General features: G+C 42.6%; 1 protein-coding gene across 1 annotated transcript in view; it reads right to left on the bottom strand.

Annotated features, from left to right (window-relative positions):
- ARHGEF33 (Rho guanine nucleotide exchange factor 33) overlaps positions 1-23,410 on the bottom strand; it is an 86,349-nt gene that overhangs the window by 23,076 nt on the left and 39,863 nt on the right. Inside the window, exons 7-11 of the mRNA XM_053587744.1 lie at positions 22,325-22,467; positions 16,450-16,509; positions 14,991-15,215; positions 7,774-7,903; positions 870-1,002 (exon numbers count right to left, since the gene is read on the bottom strand). Coding sequence (XP_053443719.1) covers positions 870-1,002; positions 7,774-7,903; positions 14,991-15,215; positions 16,450-16,509; positions 22,325-22,467 — 691 coding nt within the window. The remainder of the gene's footprint in view (positions 1-869; positions 1,003-7,773; positions 7,904-14,990; positions 15,216-16,449; positions 16,510-22,324; positions 22,468-23,410) is intronic.

The raw sequence follows: 23,410 nt of genomic DNA, 5'->3' as shown, positions 1-23,410 counted from the left end.
GCTCAAGAAAGCATACTGAACATGAATGAGTAAAAGGGACATAACAGGAATGGCGTTACATCCACTCTAATCTACACAAGCAAACAATTTTTAAATTTATATCATTACCCACATTTGAGAATCATTGGTATACAGAAATTGATTACGGGCAAAAAATAGCTGGCAGACCAATTATAATTAGCTCATGCAATGCCTTAAAAGTGAGAAAATTCCAGCTTTCCTTAAAATATCAAAAGATCTAGCAACTCTAGTCCCTTTTTCTTGCATAATAATTGGATGCAGCTGAGGAGCTATTCTTTCAGGACAACATCTGTACGCCACTTCTGCACACCTCCGGCCAGACCATACCGTGTTCACTTCGCTCATTCATGTCACTGGCCTTGCAGGCATTTAAGTTTGCAACCTATGGCTTGGATCCTATTTTCTTTGTAGATCACCATAGAGACTTTAAAATTTAATACATTTTCTCTAGAAAGGGAAAACAAAAAGATATTCCAGGCAATAACGACCCATCACATTTTAAGAAATCTCTAAGGAATGTACAAATTCTCATATATTTATATGTTTGTGTGTGTATATATGCAGTGTGTTTATATGCATACAAAAATATATATACATATATAAGACAAGCAGACATAGTACAATAGATCTGGAGTCACAGATCTCCAGTAGCTAGCTAGGTGATTTCAGCAGGGTTTTTTCATCTCTCCAAACCTTATTCCATTGTCTGTAAGGAGAATGAGGAGGTTAGACTAGATCTCAGTGGTTCCTCTAGCTCTGAAATTCACTGACTCTCTGTTAAAAGAAGTGGGCAAATGAGACAGAGATCTACACAATTTCAGTTTATGGGGAAGGGGGCGCTTACTTACCTCATCGTTTGTTAACTTAAGGAATAAATCTCCAAGAACTCCTTGGCGTGGCCACTTCAGGACCCTTTCCTGCAGTGCATGAAGCAAATCCAGGTGCTGCTGGACAAGGTACCGTAAAGAGCCAGGGAAGAGGCTTGAAACAGAGTAGAGAGAATCACACAAACCAGGCGTAGGAAGAACATAACCTATGAGAATACATGCAGCAGGGCCCAATTTTCCCAGCCACACAAAATACTCTGCTACAGGTCTGCATTTAAAGAAGCTTGTCCTTGTAGACCTCATAGTAGATTTGCTCAGACTATACAAAGCCCCCTTTACTGCTGGCCTCTATACAAATATGTACTGAACTAAAAAGGCCACATCACTTGAATGTCCTATTAAAGCTAACCTACTACACTGTCATTTATATAACAAGCAGTGGATTAAACTAAGGGATATCATTGTCTATGTTTTAAACTTATTCCTGTTTGGTATGCAAATTAGTCTATTTTGATTAGTGTTATAGACGGCAGCACTAAAGTGGCACTTGGTCATTCTCAGCTACTGGGTAAGAGACTCCTACTTAGATAAGCAGGAAAATTTGTTTAAAGTTGGCAACTACCCTGTTTCCCTGAAAATAAGACATCCTCCAAAAATAAGACCTACTTACAGGAAAGATAAGATGTCCTCTGAAAATAAGACCTAGCACATCTTTGGGAGCACACCTTAAAATAAGACACTGTCTTATTTTCGGGGAAACAGGGTAGAAGTACAGGGAGCTGGGGGTTTTGAGAGGGTCTCTTTTTGCCTTTCCTTCAGTTTCTAAGAAGAATATTGGGCAAGGAATACTGGGCTCCTTAGTAGCCTTCCTGAGGAGGCTACTGGCCAGGCCTAATCCTCCCTGGAATTTCATAGAGCATCTTCCCCCTCACTTAACATCCCTCCCCTCTGGCTCTCAACGTGCCTTATTTTCTCAGAGAAATTGAAGAGAAGAGAGAAATCCAAGAAGGGTGGGGCAGAAAGGACAGATAGAAAATTGTGGGGGGAAGAGGAAGGGAGAGCAGATGGAGAAGGGTGAGGTGACCAGAGTCCTACTGGAAGGGGGAAGAAAGAAGCAAACAGAAAAGGAGTTTCGCTGGGCTGCAGCAAGACTTTCAGCTCCAGTTTGGTGACTTGGGGCAATTGAAGGTAACTTTCCTTGTGCTTCCAACACCACAAGCTTGACAAAGATAAAAGAGATTGCCTGCTTGTCATGGACAGCATGAACTTATATAAATATTTCCCCCGGGCCTACCTAGAATAAATTGGGGGACAATTGGGATGCTTTGACAACAAGCAGACCTTTGGTAGAATAGCAGGAAGAACACCAGAGTGATAGGAGGTTTTCTCCAACTCATTTCCAAGCAAAACAAAATCACCCCTGTGACTATAGTGTAGAAAGGAGACACATACCAGAACAGCATTCACTGCCTCTACTAAAAGATGCAGGGAAACCCTCCGCTCCCATCTTCCACTCCCTCCACCTTCTGTGCCTAGAGTCTGCAGGCGTGTGAAGCTGATCCATGGCACAAGAGGCAAGGCCTCTTGCTCTGAACTCTTATGAATGGAACGGTAGGTCAAAAGTCCTAAGCAGTCCCTGTCCAGATCAGAGGGGATCTGGAGGGTGGCCAGACACTCCTGGAGAAGATCGGAAACCTGATGGGGGGAAGTACAACTATAAGAATGAAATGCTATAGCAGCAAAAGATCTAGGTCTGAAAGATTTCCTCCTACCCACAGGCTATAAATGACTTTGGGTGCTATTCCTGGTATGACACTGAAAGGTGTTAGGGTAGCATGGTAAGACCTGACTTTGTGATGGGTTGTCCACATAGATATGTGCCATGTCTGGGATTATTGCTTTTCTTTCTTTTCCTTCCTTCTTCTCTCTCTTTCCTCTCTCTCTGTCCTTTCATCCCTCCCCCCTTCTTTCTAGAAAGCCACCTTCTACTACATTGTGACCAATATACTTGGAGAGTTGGAAAGCTGGCACAAACATCTTCCTGGACTGTCTGTTGGAGTAAATGTTTAAGACCCACCCCCCTTCTGTGTGTGGGGTCACAGAAGGCTCATCTAGTGTTGTGGAAGGACATAAGTTATATGAAAAGCAATGACCTACTGGAGGTTCTGTATTAAATATTGAAAATAAGCTATAAACATAAAAAAATTAATAAAGATATTCCTTGAAGCTGGGGAGGAGTCTGAAATCAGGAGATGGAGAGCAGAGGGAGAAGGAAGACAAGAAGTATAGATACACTTAACCCATTTCACTCTTCACCTGCCACCAAGTCTGACTCTAAGAAGCAAATTTTCACGAAGACAAAAGCACTAAGGGCTTAGCTTTTTCTCTTCCTCTCAAGGAATGAACTTATGACAACATGAATAGTTTATTCTTTCTAAAGGCTTCAAAGTTCTTTCAACTCCCAACAATAAATACTTAAATAGTAAGGGAAATATACTAAAAGCAATGAAGGAAAATCCAGTTATAGTTTCAAATTAATAACTTAGTTCTTGCCAGTCCAGTTGTAAGCCAAAGTAACTCCTGAGCTTCAGCTGCGCGGATAATTAAACATGCGCCACCTGGTGGTGGTCTGCAGCTCAAAGCTTGTTGAGTTCTTGATGGACGTGGCGCTGGAGTTCAGCTTATCAGGCTAACTGGTAACCCTGCCCAGCTGACCATTGCTCCATTCCTCAAGTGTTCAGAAAGACCTGTTTGATCTTAGGGTTATAGCTCTATTTGGGTGAGTCAGACCAAAAAGAAAAAGAAAAAGAAGAAAAGAAAAAGCCCAGAACTCCAACATCTGTGATCCTTCCACCAGTGGACATTAACCCATAGTTCTGCCCTGGCTTCATCTGGCAGTGTGTGCCCTGCACCTTCCAGCCCTTTCAATCGAGGGCATGGCTGGCTTGAAACAAGCTGAGGAGGCTCTTGAGCGGTTCACTATTTTACAGGTTGGAGAAGATGTGGCAGGCTCAGTGCTTGTAGCACAGTGGTTAAGGCACCAGCCACATCCACCGAGGCTGGAAGGTTGGAACCCAGCCTCGGCCAACTAAACAACAATAACTGCAGAAAGAAAAAAAAAATGCTCAGTGCCTGTAGCTCAGTGGTTAGGGCGGCGGCCACATTAAAAAAAAGAGAGAGAGAGAAGATGTGGTAACTCAAGTTTGAGTGTCCAGTTGTAGTTGCAAAGGGTTTACTTTCCAACAGGGTAGAAAGTGCTGGGGCTTGTGGTTTGTGATGGAAAGGCAGTGAATGATCAAATTAAATATAAAATTTATATTTAATATAAGTTTATATTGTACATTTACAATACAAAATAAATAATAAATGTGTTTTCATCTTTGCCTGGAGAAAAATACCAATGGAGTAAAGCAGTAATCTCCTTCTGATTTGTATTTCATTATTCAGTTGGTCTATTTAAAGCACACACACAGATTTCAGGAAAGCTTAGAGACTAGAAGAGATATAGTGAGTACAGGAAGACAATGAAATGCTAATCCTAGGGCAAAAAGATGGCAACATTGGGGTGGCGCCTGTGGCTCAAAAGGGTAGGGCACCAGTCCCATACGCCGGAGGTAACAGGTTCATACCCAGCCCCAGACAAAAATTGCAAAAAAAAAACTCGGCCAAACTCAGAACCAGAGACTTCATATTTTGTACTAGCAAAGAGCATTGGGTTGAAAGCTTCTTCTGCTGGGTCTATGACTAGAAAAAAGAGGGTTAGCTTAGCAAATAACTGACATGAACAGCACTATCACAAATATGATGAACTATTATCTTACTTTCGTTGAGAATTATATGATGGCTTTAATTTCTTTAATCTTGTATGAGTTGAGAGAGAGAGCTATTCCTTCCAGTGATGGTTCATGACAAAATATATTAGAAAAACAGGAAGCAACAGCAAGCGTAATAAAGGGCCTGACTATTCAGCAAGCGTCCTTACTTGACTAGATGATCTGAAGTAAAAATTATAGGCTGTTCAAAAGAGAAGCCTGAGTTTTGAAATAGAAAGAGGCAGAAATTTACGCATCTGGCTCCCTGAAAAACTGTTGCTGTTTATCAATGAGCCTAAGGTACAGGGTCACAGGGGTCTGCATTTGAATTCTGGCACTAATGGGCTATGTGGCTTTAAACTTCCTCTGGACCTTGGTTTCTTCATCTGTAAGGTAGGTTTTACAGGCTTTTGGCGAGGATTTCAAGAAATTATAAATCTAGTGTTTAGCAGAGAGCCTGACTACTATCTGTCAGAGTAAATAACTGTCCCTTTCTCTTTTCCCACCCTTCCCCCCATACTCCAAATTTTCAGAGATCAAGAACAGATAATGTAAACTGAGCAGGTCTTTGGCAATGGAAAGATGGTTAGAGGCCATAGAGACTTTCCAAAGGCCTGAAGGTGCAGCTGGAAGGATGATACCAGCTGGACTGGAGTGTCTAGAAGGGAGAATCCAATGGCTGGATGGGGAAGGAAGGACCAGTGAGAATCTGGGTAGCCATTGAGAGAAGGGAAAGTGAGTCCAGAACCTCTGTTGGTCACAGCGTTAACTGTGTCACACTGCCCTTTCTGTTCTTGATGCTTTTTATTTTGCTTACCTCTATTTTACAGTATTTACAGTGAAATAATTCTTTTTTTTTTTTGGTGAGACAGAGTCTCACCATGTTGCCCTCAGTAGAGTGCTGTGCTGTCACAGCTCACAGCAAACTCAAACTCTTGGGTTTAAGTGATTCTCTTGCCTCAGCCTCCCAAGTAGCTGGGACTACAGGTGCCTACCACAATGCCCAGCTATTTTGTTGTTGTTGTTGTTGCAGTTGTCATTGCTGTCTAGCTGGCCTGGGCCTGGTTCAAACCCACCAGCCTAGGTGTATCTGATCAGCACCCTACCCACCAAGCTACAGGCACCACCCAGTAAAATAATAATTTTTTTTTTTTTTGAGACAGAGTCTCACTATTTCACCCAGGGTAGAGTGCCATGGCATCACAGCTCACAGCAACCTCAAAGTCTTGGGCTTAAGCGATTCTCTTGCTCAGCCTCCCAAGTAGCTGGGACTACAGGTGCCTGCCACAATGCCTGGCTATTGTAATGCCTTAGTCATTTAGATGGGAGGAGCATTGTGTTTTAGGGACAGGGTATATATTGTGGCAGCCTCAAAGTCAAGTAGATTTAGGGGACTAGTAAGAGCAGGAAAACATAATTAGGGGCTTCCTTAGGTAGATTCATAATGTATGTACATTAACTGAAAGAAGGTTTAAAGTAATAATGCTACATTTATCCATAACAGTCTATAAGGAAGACTTTCCATATGTTTGGGTTGGCCTTTTCCTCATTTATTCTGGATTATTACATCTTCATTACACAAGTTTTTTCACTAAGTTGTACTTTTCTCCTTCCTTCTGATTTTTTCCTAGGCAGAAAAAAATCTAAAGACTATGAACAGATGTAGAGTGGGAGTGTTGTGTAAGTGTGCCCTTACAATATGGCAGACCCTTCACAAGCGTTGCCCACAACACAGGTACATACATTCTCTCCCTCTCTCATCTCTCATTCATTTTCTCTCTCTCTCTCTCTCTCTCTCTCGCCTAGTTCTATGAGATTGCCTGAACAAATAATAAGAAAGTTCCAAGTCCAGAGTTATATCACCCCTATATCGTTTACCTAACAGTCTCTTACTATTTCCAACTACAACATCCATTCCCTTGTTCCTCTATGAGACCTGTGAACCATGGAGATGGGCAGACAGCAGCAGAGAACAATGTCTCCCTTGCTGCAAAATTTATTCTCAACAGACATGTTGGAGACACTAAAGACCCAGCAGACTATACTCATTTTCTTACCTGTTGAAAATCTAAAGTTTGATTTTCAAGGCCAGGGGTTCCCTACTGCTATGGCCTGAATGTGTCCCCCAAAATTCATGTGTTATAAGCCTAACCCTCTATTTTACAGTAAAATAATTCTTTTTTTTTTAGAGACAGAGTCTCACTTTGTCACCCTCGGTAGAGTGTCGTGGAGTCACAGCTCTCAGCAACCTCCAGCTCTTGGGCTTAGACAATTCTCTTGCCTCAGCCTCCGGAGTAGCTCGGACTACAGGTGCATGCCACAATGCCCGGCTGTTTTTTTGTTCTTGTTGCAGTTTGACCAGGGCTGGGTTCCAACCCGCCACCCTCAGTATATGGGGCCAGCGCCCTACTCACTGAGCCACAGGCACTGCCCAAAATAATTCTTAATTATGCAATAATAAGTATTGAGAGGTCCCAGCCTGAGCCAGAACAGGGACCCCCCCCCAAAAAAAAATAGCTGGGTGCTGTGGTAGGTGTGTGTAGTCCCAGCTATTCTGGAGGCTGAGACAAAAGAATCACTTGAGCCCAAGAGTTTGAGGTTGTGAGCTGTGACACCACAGCAACCTACCAAGGGCAAGGGCGATAAAGTGAGGCTTTGTCTCAAAAATAAATAAATAACAATGAGAGGTGCTAGGTCGTGAGAGCTCCACCCTCATGAATGGGTTGTTGCTGCTATAGTACAGGCAGGAGGGAGTGGGCTCTCCTGCTGTCTTCTGCTTTTCTACCATGAGAGGACACTACATTCCTCCTCTCCAGAGGACTCCACAAGGAGGCACCATCTTGGAACCAGAAACAGAACATGCTGATGCCCTAATCTTAAACTTCTCAGTCTTCAGAACCATGAGAGAATAAGTTTCTGTTCTTTACAATTTAGTCTGTGGTATGCTGTTATAGCAGCACAAAATGGACTAAGACACCTGCCATCACTACCTATTCTCTTTTTAAAAGTCTGGAACTCTTTATAGGCCCCAGAATTCCCAAAGTGGAAACAATAAGCAACTTACCTTAAATCCTAATCAATCTGAAAAGCAAAGGCAATGAATACATGGATACCTTCTCTCCTTGGAATTCCTCTTTCCATCTGACCCCTGGAATGTTGCCTTTATCTTCAGGATCAGAGAGATGTTAATGACATATTTTCTTTCAGATTCAAGCAGTTCTAGAGCCACAGTTTGTCTTTTAGCTTTAAAAACAAACCAAAAAGAAAATTTTTGTTAACTATTTCTTATCCAAATCCTATTAAATTATAGAAAATAATAAAAAGCAACAAAAGGGTATGAAAAGCAATAAAAAGAACCATCAGCAAGTTTTTTTGTTTTTTTTTTTTTGCAGTTTTTGGCCAGGGCCTGGGTTTGAACCCACCACCTCTGGCATATGGGGCTGGCACCCTATTCTTTGAGCCACAGGCACTGCCCCATTTGGAAGATGGAAAGTAGCCAGGCGCGGTGGCTCATGCCTGTAATCCTACCACTCTGGGAGGCCGAGGCGAGTGGATTGCCTGAGCTCATGGGTTCGAGACCAGCCTGAACAAGAGCAAGACCCCTCCGCTTCTACAAATAGCTGGGTGTTGTGGTGGGCACTTGTCCTCCCAGCCACTGGGGAGGCTGAGGCAATGAGTTTGAGGTTGAGTCCAGGAGTTTGAGGTTGCTGTGAGCTGTGATGCCATAGCACTCTACTGAGGGCAACAACGACAAAAAAAAGATGGAAAGTAGAATGGAGGTACAATAATTCACTCAGCAGAGTGAAGGGCATGAAACCTTGGTCTTCCCATCTGCAGACAGGGAATGTGCTGAGAAGCAGCTGATTAGCTCAAGAAGTAGAGATGCCAGGCACCACAGAGAGCGGAAAGAAGGGACATTGCTGAAAACAGGAGAAATAGTGGAAATGTGGCCAGGAGAGGTTGCACACACCTGTAATCCTAGCACTTTGAGAGGCCACTCGCAAGAGGATAGCTTGAGCCCAAGAGCTAAAGACCAGCCTGAGCAGCATTGTGCCCCCCTCTCAAAAAAAAATAGCTGGGTACAGTGGTGAGCATCGTAGTCCCAGATACTCAGGAGGCTGAAGCAGGAAGATTGCTTGAACCTAGGAATTGGAGGTTGCTGTGAGCTCTGATGACACCACTGCACTCTTGCCCTGGCAACAGAGCAAGACTCTGTCTCAAAAAAAAGGTCAACATAAGGCGAAACTGAACCTGCAGATTCTTACTCCTGTGCCAATTGGCTTCCTCACTTTCATCCCATGGGAAACAGGAAAAATGAAACTAGAGAAGCCCTGGTCTCCAAATAAAGCCTTCAGACAAACTAGAGGGTTGAGACACTGAAATGAAAACAAGTACCCTCACTGCATACTGAGAAGCGAGACTTCGCTCAGCCCCTTTCCCCTACAGGTCCCAGAATGCCAGCAGCTAGGCGTGAACTCTTCAGGCAGCAGAGTGGACAGTCTTCCAGTTGAGAACTTGAACTATAGCTTATAGACACTGACATAAAGAAGTCACCTATCAAAAAGGTAATTAGCTACTTGATTAACCTGCCTTTAATGAAACCCATGTAAAACGAGCTTGGCCAATACAAAATTTCCAGGGTTTGGGGTGAGGGTTCTCTCTTACATGTAAATAATTAGCTAAGGATGCTCGGATATGTGAATATAGCTTTTTACCATAAAAGAAAGAAAAGTAAGGTTCGGCGCCTGTAGCACAGTGGTTACGGCGCCAACCAAATTCACTGAGGCTGGTGGGTTCGAACCCCGCCCGGGCCAGCTAAACAACAATAATGGCTGCAACAACAAAAATAATAGCCGGGTGTTGTGGTGGGCGCCTGTAGTCTCAGCTACTTGGGAGGCTGAAGCAAGAGGATCGCTTAAGACCAAGAGTTTGAGACAGCAGTGAGCTGTGATGCCACGGCATTCTACCCAGGGCCACAGTGTGAGAATCTGTAAGAAAAGAGAGAGAGAGAGAGAGAGAGAGAGAGAGAGAGAGAGAGAGAGAGAAAGGAAAGAAAGAGAGAAAGAAAAGAAAGGAAGGGAAGGGAAGGGAAGGGAAGGGAAGGGAAATGCATGAACTTTTTTTTTAAAGTAGGGGGGACCTTGAAGATACAGAGACAATGATACAAAGGAAGTAATTTTTAAATCTTAATGTTAATATCATTAAAGACATATAAGAAATATATTCCAGCATATAATAACAATTGCAGGATGCTTATATATTTTTTTTAAGAGAGGAGAGTCCAAAAAGAAAAAAAGGAGAAACTGGTGGCGCCAGTAGCTTGGTGAGTAGGGCGCTAGACCCATTTACCGAAGGTGGCAGGTTCAAACCCAGCCCTGGCTGAACTGCAACAAAAAAATAGCCGGGCATTGTGGCAGGCGCCTGTAGTCCCAGCTACTCGGGAGGCTGAGGCAGGAGAATAACGGAAGCCCAAGAGCTGGAGGTTGCTGTGAGTCCTGTGACTTCATGGCATTCTACCTAGGGCGGTAAAGTGAGACTCTGTCTCTACAAAAAAAAAAAAAAATTAAAACTTAAGAATTTTTTAAAAAGGAAGGAAAAATGAAAAGGGTAGAAGATAAAGTCAAAGAAAGCTACCACCTCAACTAAAAAAAAAAAAATATATATATATATATAGAGAGAGAGAGAGAGAGATTGAAAAACAAAGAGAAAGAGATAGCAGTTCAGAAAATCAATCCAGGAGATCCAATACCAAATTAGTATAAGTTTTAGAGAAAAGAAAGAAAATTATGCAAGCCCATTATCAAATTAATACTAGAAGACATCCCCACAACATGTATTTGCAAAGAAAAGGGCCTATGGTGCCCAGCATAATTAACAAAAGACTTCCATCACTGTAAGGCACACCACAGCACTGTCAAACTATAGCACACCAAGAATAAGGATGAGATCTTTTTTTTTTTTTTTTTTGTAGAGACAGAGTCTCACTTTATGGCCCTCGGTAGAGTGCCATGGCATCACACAGCTCATAGCAACCTCCAACTCCTGGGCTTAAGCGATTCTCTTGCCTCAGCCTCCCGAGTAGCTGGGACTACAGGCACCCGCCACAACGCCCAGCTATTTTTTGGTTGCAGTTCAGCCGGGGCCGGGTTTGAACCCACCACCCTCAGCATATGGGGCCAGCGCCTTACCGACTAAGCCACAGGCGCCGCCTCAGGAGGAGATCCTTAAAGTTACCAGGTAGAAAAATCAGGTACATACAGAAACCTGGGTATCAGAATGGTGTTGGATTTTCCAATACAGCATTAGAAGCTAGGAGACAATGAAACAATTGCTTCAAACTGATAAGAAAAAATGATTTTCTATGCAGCCAAATTATTGATTATGTGGAAGATACTGGATGATGTGTTCCATCAAAACAAGGAGTAAGCCCTTGCTGGAATCCCACAAATGGTCAATGGACTCCTGAGCTCCCACCTTTAATTCTATTCTGTGTCTCAGGTCTCTTTCTTCGCTGTTTCTAACTTTATATTTCTTCAGTCAGTCGCTGCCAGTTCCATAGATCTTAGCGGACCCTGCCCCTGGGGCAGGACCCCGCCAGTTTTGGAATAAAGCTACTATGAACATTTAAAAACAAAAACAAAAAAAATGAGTAAATCAAGAAAGAAAAGGACACAGAAGATGAAAAAAAACCACCAACAACAATAACCAACAAGAATCTAATGTAGGCGAAATATGAAGAGAATTCCTAGGACGTACCAGGATGACAGGAGGGTAATGGGCCAGCGGAATAAAATGACAGAGGTCTCTAGGGCAGACACCTACATTCTTGTTAGTGAAATATCACAAGAATGGAAAGCTAAATATCCAATGTACTCCATAGTAATATGAAATCAATATATGAACAATTACATGTTCCTACGAGCAATTAAACACTATTATAGTCCAGTTCGGGGGTAGAGGAAAGGGGGAGGAGGAAGAGGGGAGGACGTATGGTGGGAGAAGGGAGGGCAGGAGGCGGATCTCACCTCATGGGCACATGGTGGGGTGTATAACACACCCCCTGGGTGAGGGGCTCTTCTACAAATGGAACTTAACCCTGGAAGTGAAAACAATGTAACCTAAATATTGTACCCTCATATTAATTTGAATGAAGTGTAAAGAAATAATAAACTAAGATTCAGCAGGATAAAAATAAATAAATAATAAAAAATAAAAAAACAAAAATGTAAAGAATAGAATTTCTGTTACATTGCTAAGAGAAATTCATGAAGACCTATATAAATGAAGAGATAGGCCACAGTCTTTGAATGAAAGACTTACTATCATCATGATGCCAATTCTCTGATAATTGAAAGATACTGTCTAAAACAAGAAGTCTAAAACAAGACACCTATCTAAGATCACTCAATTTTCTCCATGCACTTCAACAGAGAAAGGAAGATATTTTCAGTAAATGGTGCTGAAGCAAATAGCTGTCTGGAAATAAAAATGAGCCTGGACTACTTCCTCACACTAGACATCAAAATTTATTCAAGGTAAGTCTGGCTCGGCACCCGTAGCACAGTGAGTAGGATGCCAGCCACATACACTGAAGGTGGCAGGTTTGAGCCCAGCCTAGGCCTGCTAAACAATGACAACTATAACCAGAAAATAGCTGGGTGTTGTGGTGGGCACCTGTAGTCCCAGCTACTTGGGAGGCTGAGGCAAGATAATTGCTTGAGTCCAAGAGCTGAATGAAGGTTGCTGTGAGCTATGACACCATAGCACTCAACTGAGAGTGACTAAATGAGACTCTGTCTCAAAAAAAAAGAAAAAGAAAGAAAGTGAAAAGGCAAGACACAGACAGGAATCAATTATTCTCAATTACATATATTTGACAAAGAACTCTTATGCAAAACCCAGGCATGGTGGCTCACACCTGTAATCCCAGCACTCTGGGAGGCCGAGCCAGGCATTGTGGCGGGTGCCTGTAGTGTCAGCTACTTGGGAGGCTGAGGCAAGGGGATGACTTGAGCCCAAGAGTTTGAGGTTACTGTGAGCTATGACACCACAGCACTCTACTGAGGCCAACAAGTGAGACTCTGTCTCGCAAAAAAAAAAAAAAGAATTCATATGCGAAATGTATTTAAAATGTATTTAAAAATCCTACAAATAGATAACAAAATGACAACACAATTTAAGAGGTGGGCAGAGTTAGCAGGCATTTTATGAAAGAAGATACCTGAACAGCCAATAAACATATAAAAAGATGCTCAACATCAATAGTCAGCAGGAAAGTGCAAATTAACACATTGCTGACTGGTTGCGAGTTAGCCAGTCACGCAGATAGTTTCTGTGTAAAACTGCCAGTTGACGACGTGTTAGACTACAAAATGGTACCAGCATACACCATGATAATGGCTAAAATTAAAAAGACTGACCGTACTGAGAGGGTAATGGGTGGGGCCACACCTACGGTCCATCTTAGAATGGGTACAGGTGAAACTTACTAAATGCAGAATACAAATGTCTACGTACCAAGAAAATGCCATGAAGGCTACGTTGAACAGTTTGATGAGAATATTTCAGATTGTATATGAAACCAGCACATAGTACCCCTTGATTGCACTAATATACACAGATTTAACAATAAAAATAAATAAATAAATAAAAATAAATTAAAAAAAAAAGACTGACCGTACCAAGTATTAGGAAGGATGTGATACAACTGGAGCTCTCGTACATTGCTATGAGTAGAGCATTACTCAACCGCTTTGGAAAACTGCTTGATATTTCTCTTAAAGTTAAAAATCATCCTAAGCTATAACTCAGAGATTCCACTCTTAGGTATATAACCAAGAGCAATGAGGGCATCCATCCAAAAAAGAAATTCGTGCAAGAATCTTCATTGCAGATTTATTCATAATGGCCCTAAACTGGAAACATTACAGGTACATTTGTCAGTTAATAGGAAAATAGACTTTTTAAAAATTTTGTAAATTCATCCATTGTGATTAATAAAAAGAAATGAATTAACAAATGAATTACATACAAAAACGTGGATGAATCTTAAAAAGATATTATGTTGTGAGAAAGAGGCCAGGCATGAAAGAGTACACATTCTATTATTCCATTTATATGAGGTTCAAAAACAGACAAAACTCATTAATGGTAGTAGAAGTCACAACAATGATTCTCTGGGTGGGTTTGACTGCAAAGGCTCATGAGAGAACTTTCTAGGGTATCAAGAATATTGCATATCTTGATCTCAGTCATGGTCAGAGAGGATATACACATGTAAAAAGTTAATGAGCTTCAACTTAAGCTCTGTGAATGTTGCTCTGTGTAATTAACCCTCAGTAAAGTGCTATGAAAAAAATAAACTTTAATAAAAAATCATGGAAGCCAAGGATTACCTCGGATCCCACCCAGGCCGGCTGCTCTCCCTCTCCAAACCAAACTCCCCAAAACATGGAAGCAAATACTGGGAGAAACTGTCAAAAGAGTTTAGGCTCGGTGCCTGTGGCTCAAGCGGCTAAGGCACCAGCCACATACACCTGAGCTGGCGGGTTCAAATCCAGCGCGGGCCTGCCAAACAACAATGACAGCTACAACCAAAAAAATAGCCGGGCGTTGTGGTGGGCGCCCATGGTCTCAGCTACTTGGGAGGCTGAAGCAAGAGAACCGCTTAAGCCCCAGGAGTTGGAAGTTGCTGTGAGCTGTGATGTCACTGCACTCTACCCAGGGCGACAGCTTTGAGGCTCTGTCTCAAAAAAAAAATAAAGAGTTTAAAGTGGTTGTTGCTCTTCATAACAAACCATTTAGGACTATTTAACTTTCCAAGTATTTGATAATAAAAACTAAAAATAATTTTTAAAAATTACCTCTCCTCTAAATAGTTGAGGGGAAGTGCACAGTAAGTGTTCAGTAATGATGTATCATGTGAAGAAGGAAGAAAGGAAGGAGGGAAGGAGGACAGATTCTACTACAGTGCTTGATATCTGAGTTGTAGACTATGGATAAAAGATTCATGTATTGAAGATTCCACATCACTGACTAAATAGTTGACAAAACTCTGCCCCTTCTCCACCCACCTATGCCACCCCCCCACTCCAAAGCCCTGCATTACTGAATGTCGCAAACACTCAGATTCAGGGTGGTAGTCATAGCTGGCCACGTAGCCTCTGGCAGTTCCTTTGCCTCCTCTGTATATAGGCTTTAGAAGGAAACCAGAGTCTAGGTTGTCTCATACGTCCCCGGAATCTAAATCACCAGGCTGCTGGTGCCCAGGTTCAAAGCTCTGTACATCCTACTCTTCAAACTACCAACCTGCATCCCCCTCGGGACTTACCGGCCAAAGAGGTTTCACACAGAACATTTTCCAGGGAGCTGTGTCTGCCTTGGCCAGCTTCCTTGAGTTTATCTGGGTGATCTTTTGTGACATATTCGTCTCCCCATTCTTTACCATCCTTAGGCTGCCTCCACATGCCAGATGGGAGATGGCCCTTGGATGGGATATCAGTCGACAGGCAAGACTTGAGGTTTTCTTCTGTTTCTGGAGTTGTTGGGTTCACTCCTAAAACAAACGAAGAAACAAAACAAAACAAACAAAACCAAAAAACCACTTGCCAAATTTGACTTTAAAAAAAATGTGCATTTTCTACTAACTCTTAACTAATATGCCCCTATTTGGGAACAACTATCACTTAAAATTGAATGTATCTATTTAAAAGTTTCCATAACTGTAAAAGGTCATCTCTCTGTTTAGCCTCTACTAAATAAGGAACTCTCAAAGACACATTTTTATCATACCGACTTATAGTAATATACACTGACTCCTCATATCTGCTCCCTTTCAGGTGAGCACACCAGGTGTCTGGAGCACTACTAGGAAGAGAATGCAGAAAGACGAGGAGAAAGGGACCAAAGACAATGTCTTCTTTTGCAGTGTTTCCCTTTGACCCTCATGAAGAGGTCCTCAAACTTTTTAAACAGGGGGCCAGTTCACTGTCCCTCACACTGTTGGAGGGCCGGACTATAGTTTAAAAAAAAAAAAAACCATGGGCGGTGCCTGTGGCTCAAGGAGTAGGGCGCTGGTCCCATATGCTGGAGGTGGTGGGTTCAAACCCAGCCCCGGCCAAAAAAAAAAAAAAAAACTATGAACAAATTCCTATGCACACTGCACATACCTTATTTTGAAGTAAAAAAACAAAACGGGAACAAATACAATCATACCATCTCATGTGGCCCGCGGGCCGCAGTTTGAGGACCCCAAGGGTAAGTTGCAAAAAGGAAAAAGGAAGGGGCGGTGCCTGTGGCTCAAAGGGGTAGGGTGTTGGCCCGATATGCTGGAGGTGGCGGGTTCAAACCCAGCCCCAGCCAAAAAAAAAAAAAAGGAAAAAGGAAAGGAGGGAGGAAAGATGAAATAATTTACAAAATTCTGGTGAATTGTCAATTACCTAAATAACTTTTGAATTTATCTACACAGTGTGTGATCCAGGGAAAACTTACGTCGTGTTACACTCACCTGTGTGTGAGTTTTTAGCAAACATTAATTCACTAGTAATTGAAATAAGCCAGAAAGAACCAAGAATACTGATTTTGTCTTCAGCATCCCCAGCCGTTCTCTCTCCTTGGATTTAAACGAGTCCCTGACCTAAGCACACATCTTAGAATCCTAGTAACTGCACTGCTTCATCTTGCCTGATTTCTTTCATGCCTAGTTTGGGACTGAGGGAGTGGAAGCAGGGAAGAAAGAGGGAAAAGTGGATTTGCTAGAAGAAAAGAGAACTAACAGAAGAGCCACTTACCAGGACCCATCATCCCCTTCACGTTGCTGTCTCCTACATGAACAGGTCTGGACTCTTGGGCTGCAGAGAAAGGAAAGCTTCATTCAGCATTCACTCCACTGATACGGACTAGGCACTTCCTGTGAGACAGGCACTGGGAACAAACTCACAGATTTTATTGTTTCATAAGGAAGACAGAGCAGTTAAAAAAAAATAAAAAGGAATAGGGAGGGGTGGGGAAAGGAAGAGCAGAGAGAGGGAAGGAGGGAGGGGGCGGGGCCTTGGTGTGTGCCACACCTTCGGGGCAAGACACGATTGCAAGAGGGACTTTACCTAACAAATGCAATCAGTGTAACCTGGTTTATTGTACCCTCAATGAATCCCCAACAATAAAAATAAATAAATAATAAAAAAAGGAATATGACAGTATAATGTTATAATGTCACAATTGCTATTTTCTCAGCTATAAAAAGATATGATAGTGGTACTTTCCTTAAGGATTACAGTAAGAACTGAATCAGTTAATATTTATAAATGGCTTAGAGCACTAGCTAGCATAGTGTAAGCTTGATTATTGTTTAACTATGATGGTGGTGACAGTGGTGATGATGGTCATAATGAGAGAAGACAGAAGGATACTGCTGACATATAAACCAGACTCTACCACTTAGCCATTGCCTTCCCATTTCAGTGTAAAAGCCAAAGTCTTTATAATGACCACATAGAATATCTATGCCCTACCTCTGACCACTGTTTACTTTCTTGGTTTTGTTTTTTTTATTTGTTTATTTGGGTTTTTTTAGAGACAGAATCTCACTTTGTCACCCTCGGTAGAGTGCCGTGGCATCACAGCTCACAGCAACCTCAATCTCTTGGGCTCGAGTGATTCTCTTGCCTCAGCCTCCCAGGAAGCTGGGACTACAGGCCGCCACAACACTCAGCTAATTTTTGTTGTTTTTGTCATTGTTGTTTAGGAGGCCTGGGCCAGGTTCGAACTCACCTGTCCTGGTGCACGTGGCTGGCACCATAACCACTGAGCTATGGGCGCCAAGCCTTTTGTTGTTTTTTTTGAGACAGAGTCTCAGAGTCTCAGTTTGTCCTCCTCAGTAGAGTGCTGTGGTGTTGCAGTTCACAGCAACCACAACCTCAAACTCTTGGGCTCAAGTGATTCTCTTGCCTCAGCCTCCCAAGTAGCTGGGACTACAGATGCCTGCCATGATGCCTGGATTTTTGTAGAGACGGGGTGTCACTCTTGTTTCAGGCTGTTCTCAAACTCCTGAGCTCAGGCAATCCACCTGCCTCGGCCTCCCAGGGTATTAGCATTACAGGCGTGCCCACCCCTGTTTACTTATTTTTTCAAGCACACCTCCCATTGTCTCCCTGTTCACTCTGCTGTAGCCCCACTGGTCTACTTGCTAATCCTTGAATATATTAGTCATGCTCACAAGACCTCGGCACTGGCTGTTCCCTCTCTTTTCCTCGGTGTCCATAAGCAAATTTTCTCATTTTCTCAGGCCTTTACCTGTCATTTATTCAAAATTACAATCTCTCTTCACTAATTTTTGCCTTAACTTTCCACTGTCTAACATGCTACATGTTTCTGATCTTGTTGATTGTCTGCTTTCCTCAGAACAAAGGCTCCATGAGGGCAGATGTTTTTGTTTTGTTCCTTACTATAATCCACCATGTGGAACAGTGCTTGGCATGGATGAGGGGAGGATGGATGGACGAATGGACGGATGGACGGCTGAGAAGAGGAACTATTGGATGCTATGAGAGTCTATTAGAGTAGACTTGACCTGGATTTGGTGGGAGGAGGACTGGATATCAGGAAGGATAACGTCAGGGATATTCTCTAGTATCTTGTAATGTCCAGGGTGGCCCATGATCAGCAGCATTTACATCACGTGGGAAACATCACTTTAGCATTGCAGAATCTCAAGCCCCACCCCAGACCTGCTGAATCAGAATCTCATCTTAATATTTGATCAATATGACATTAAAGTGTGCACATCAAGGCCCTGGTCTAGAGAATGTGGAGGGTGAGCAGTAGTCAACCTGCGACGAGGAGTTAGAGGGAGACAAGTAGAGGGAAAGGGGAGGGCCAGAGGCCACAGACCATGTAGCAAACTGCAGGGTCTGAAAGAGCATCAGAGCGGTTGGGTAAGAATGGTAAACCCGACGAGAAAAGTAAAGGCACATTAACACACGGGCTTGTCAACTGTGTTAAGGAGTTTGGACTTTATTCTGAGGGCAACTGGGAATCAAAAGAAAATCTAAGAATGAGCAGCCAGAAAGTCGGAGGAAAATCAAAGAAGCACAGTGTCTGCCAGAGGAAAAGAACATTTCAAGAAGGCAGGTATCAAGGGTTTCAAAAACTGTCAAGAAAGGTAAAGAAAACCTTTTAGTGGACTAGTAAAGATGGAAGCCAATATTGAAAAGATTGAATATATAGGAGGTAAAAAAAAGAGGAGGTGGATAGTGGACCACAACCCAGATGGGCTTTCTATTGTCTCGAGCAAGAATAGGTCAGGAGATGGGGGGTGAACTATGTGTATGCTCCCTTCCCTTGGAGGGGAAAGAAACCCAAAGGCAAGGTAGAGCTGGTTCTGTAAAAGGACATTTTCAAACTTGCCGCTTATAATTTTACTTATGCAAATAAGATATTTGTACCAGAATGTTTATTGCAGCCCAATTCATAATTGCTAAGTCATGGAAGAAGCCCAGGTGCCCATCAATCCACGAATGGATTAATAAATTGTGGTATATGTACACCATGGAATATTATGCAGCCTTAAAGAAAGATGGAGACTTTACCTCTTTCATGTTTACATGGATGGACCTGGAACATATTCTTCCTAGTAAAGTACCTCAAGAATGGAAGAGAAAGTACCCAATGTACTCAGCTCTACTATGAGACTAATTTAGGGTTTTCACATGAAAGCTATAACCCAGTTACAACCTAAGAATAGGGGGAAGGGGGAAAGGGAGGGGAGGGACAGGGGAGGTGGGTAGAGGGAAGGGGATTGTTGGGATTACACCAGCGGTGCATCTTACAAGGGTATATGTGAAACTTGGTAAACGGTCTGTGAAGCTAGTGAAGGATGCCCCATGATCATATCAATGTACACAGCTATGATTTAATAAAAAAAAAGAAAAGAAACGTGCATTGTTTTAAACCACAAAAAAAAAAAAAAGTATATAAATGAAGTTTTGCCATCAGAGGACCCACATAAGGGGGTTGCCCTCTCAAAAACAGTTGTCACTAATAGTTCATTTAAATCCATGTGGGCACTGAGGTCATCAGATCAGCTGGTTTCAGTGGATTTAGCAAATCCGATGATTATTCCTTTGCCCAGAGACAGTTATACATTGTTTAAAATTGCAGATATTTGCCTTGCAAATATGCGTTTCAATCTTTTATCTTGTGGACGTGTTTAGCTACTCTAGACTCTGCACTGATCTTTTCCTTTCCAAGCCCATCCTATACTTTTTTCCAATAATGAGCATCCTTTTATGTCTTGTTCTCCATGTCCTGGAGGGAAGAAAATAGAGCCACCTGTAATGTATCCACTCCCCAGATGGACCAAGTGAGTTTTCCCAGGCCATCAGTCTCTAAAATAACTGATCAGATGAGTAAAAAACATGAAAAAAAGTAACCTGTCTCGTATGTCACTGTGCTAAATAAAAGGAAAAAAAAAAAAAGAAAAACCATACACTGTAGCATGCCAATTAAAAGGCATATGATTGGCTCGGCGGCTATAGCTCAGCGGTTAGGTTGCCGGCCACATACACAGAGGCTGGCGGGTTTGAACCCAGACCAAGCCAGCTAAACAACAATGACAACTGCAACAACAAATAGCTAGGTGTTGTGGCAGGTGCCTGTAGTCCCAGCTACTTGGGAGGCTGAGGTAAGAGAATCACTTAAGCCCAAGAGTTTGAGGTGCTGTGAGCTGTGATGTCACAGCACTCTACTGGGGCCTATAAAGTAAGACTCTGTCTCAAAAAAAAAAAAAAAAAGTCATGTGATTTAGCTTTTCAGATTTTGTTATTCAGAATATATTTATCATCCATGAATATATAAACCAAATTGTTCCATAAGCTGTAAAGACAGAAAACCACCAACACTGCCTTTGAAGAGCCTACACCAGGTTGAGAAATCACTGAGCCTATCTTTTGAGGACTTCCCATATGAGATCGAAAATAATAGGAAAAGTCATCTAAACAATGTTAATATTGGCTCAGCACCTGTAGCTCAGCAGCTAGGGCACTAGCCACATACACGGGAGCTGGCGGGTTCGAACCCAGCCCAGGCCCGCTTGACACAACAATGACAACTACAACCAAAAAATAGCCAGGCATTGTCTTGGGCACCTGTAGTCCCAGCTACTTGGGAGGCTGAGGCAAGAAAATTGCTTTAGCCCAAGAGTTTGAGGTTGTTGTGAGCTGTGATGCCACAACACTCTACTGAGGGCAACATAGTGAGACTCTCTTTCAAAAAAACAAACAAAACAAAACAATGTTAATATCTAAATTCATTTTTCTGTGCACCGGTGTTTGCTGGACATTGCCAAGGATACAAGGATGTAGCAAACGTTTTTTGTTTCCTTTATTTCCTGAGTTGAACACAGGTTAACAACCCAAACTCAGATGTCCCTTGGAAAGCCAGTTTCTTCAGTACAATCTGCCAGAGTACAATCTTCTGACATCTATTCTAGCATCCCTAAGATCAGGGATGTTGAAACCCCCTTTACAAACTGATGAAAGGGGTATAAAGCAAGAACTACAGTAAAGGCCCCAAAACTCTGTGAAGGCACAGGCTCAGCTGAAATAATAATAATCAGCCACTGTCCCCTCTTTTGCTTGTTAATAGCCACAGTCCCCTAGTTTGCTTTTCTGGAATTGCTACACCAGAGGGCACTGCTGGCAGTTGTAAAGATTCTTAAACTTTTCTCTGTAGATACATCACCTGTTTAGAATGTTGGGATTGTTTCTGAGATAACTTTCCAGATACTGCATCCAGTGGATTACTGGCCCACCCAGACCAAGAAACTGACCCAGCTGGTCTTGGACACCTCACCCAAGGAACTGCATTCTAGTGGATTTTCTGACCCATCCAGACAATGGCCCCTATCAAAGGACTGCTGATTCACCCTGAAACCAGCCAGTCAGCAGCCTCTGACTGCCTAACGCTCTGCTCACCAAAAGGCATAAGAAAACAAAAACAAAAAACCCCCTCTCCCCCCAGTTCTCAGGGAGGCTGCTTCCCGCTGAGCACCGTGTGGAATAAACTCTTCCTCGGCTGTAACCTGCTGTCTGTTGGTATGGCTGCCTCTTGGGCAGCGGGCAGATGAACCTGGCTGGGCGGCAGCAATGTGGCTGGTGCCTGTTTCAGCCCATGGACAGCACCAGCTCAGGTTCTCCAGACCAGTGCTGAGTTAGACCACCATTAAAACAACTTATCAGACTAAATAATTTTTTAAAGACTTTCCTGGGTGGCACCTGTGGCTCAAAGGAATAGGGTGCCGGCCCCATATGCCAGAGGTGGCCGGTTCAAGCCCAGCCCCAGCCAAAAACTGCAAAAAAACCCACAAAACTTTCTTTCATGGTTGGTATAGTATTGATCATGCGATTATCTTTAAACCAATTAGAACTCAGAAGTAGCTAGATTAGTAGTTTCTCCAAAAGGAAAAATCTTTAAAACTGGGCAGACTCGTGATCTCTCAGACCCTCTCAAGTCTTCTAAATTACAGTTATAAAAGGAAAAATTCCAGCCAACATACCGTCTTGCTCTTAAAAAAAATGAGGGACTTTAAAGCCCATTCTTACTATTACTTAAGCCCTAGGAATCAGAGAAAACAATACTTGTTACTGCTGGATGCCTGGTGGATTGTACCTTTTTCATAGGCCTGAGAAGGCAAAATGTTAGTAAAGTCCTCACTTGGCAGAACAGGCTCAGGGATGTTGATGGACCGGAAAGGACTGCCTTGCGCTTGTGCAGGCCCCGCCTGCGAGCTGTGTTCTTCTTTCTGAGTTTTCCTAGGAAAGAGAAACAAAGACAAGGCCAGTTTGGATCTCAATACCTGATAGGTGAGGAGGAGATTCCATTCAGGGCAACTCAAGAAAATGTCTGAATTATTAGGTCGAACCACATAAAGTGCTATTTTTGTAAATTAAAAATGGTCCAATACTAGCAACCCATGTGGTTGAACTTACTGCATCACTAAGCTGGAAAAAAAACTTCAGATTTCTACAATTCACCTTCTAACTATGATATTTAAATTCTTATTTTTTCTGTTACTGGCATCCTTGTCATCAAGATCTTGAGAGTTTTCAGTGGCGACAAGTGGCTTGGGTTGATTTCTATTCACTTAACAGAGCAACTTAAAGGTATAAGCAGCAGGTCTTCAACTGCAAACAATAACCTATTATCTAGGGACACACTAATATTATACCCATATTTCTATTTTAAATCTGATAATGTTAAAAACAGGCACAAAGGGCCGGGCGCGGCGGCTCACGCCTGTAATCCTAGCACTCTGGGAGGCCGAGGCCGGTGGATTGCCTGAGCTCACAGGTTCGAGACCAGCCTGAGCCAGAGAGAGACCCTGTCTCTAAAAATAGCCGGGCCTTGTGGCAGGTGCCTGTAGTCCCAGCTACTTGGGAGGCTGAGGCAAGAGAATTGCTTGAGCCCAAGAGTTTGAGGTTGCTGTAGCTTTGACACCACAGCGCTCTACCAAGGATGACAAAGTAAGACTCTGTCTCAAAAAAAAAAGATAAAATATATTTCTCTAGTTGTTATTTTACAGTTTTTACAGTTGTAATCAAAGCATGCATGTAATTTTATATCATATTTCATATCATATTGTATGAAATGCATTTTTCCATGTAATTGCTACCATCCATTTTGGGTATTAACCAACTTTCATGGGTCTGTAACCTCCATGGTGGTGCCATGGACACAGGACACAGGCACCTCACT

The sequence above is a fragment of the Nycticebus coucang genome, chromosome 4 (assembly GCF_027406575.1).
Source record: "Nycticebus coucang isolate mNycCou1 chromosome 4, mNycCou1.pri, whole genome shotgun sequence".
NCBI classification, from domain to species: Eukaryota; Metazoa; Chordata; class Mammalia; order Primates; family Lorisidae; genus Nycticebus; species Nycticebus coucang.
Note: the sequence above shows the minus strand (reverse complement) of the source record. Positions and strands in the feature narration are given on the sequence as shown.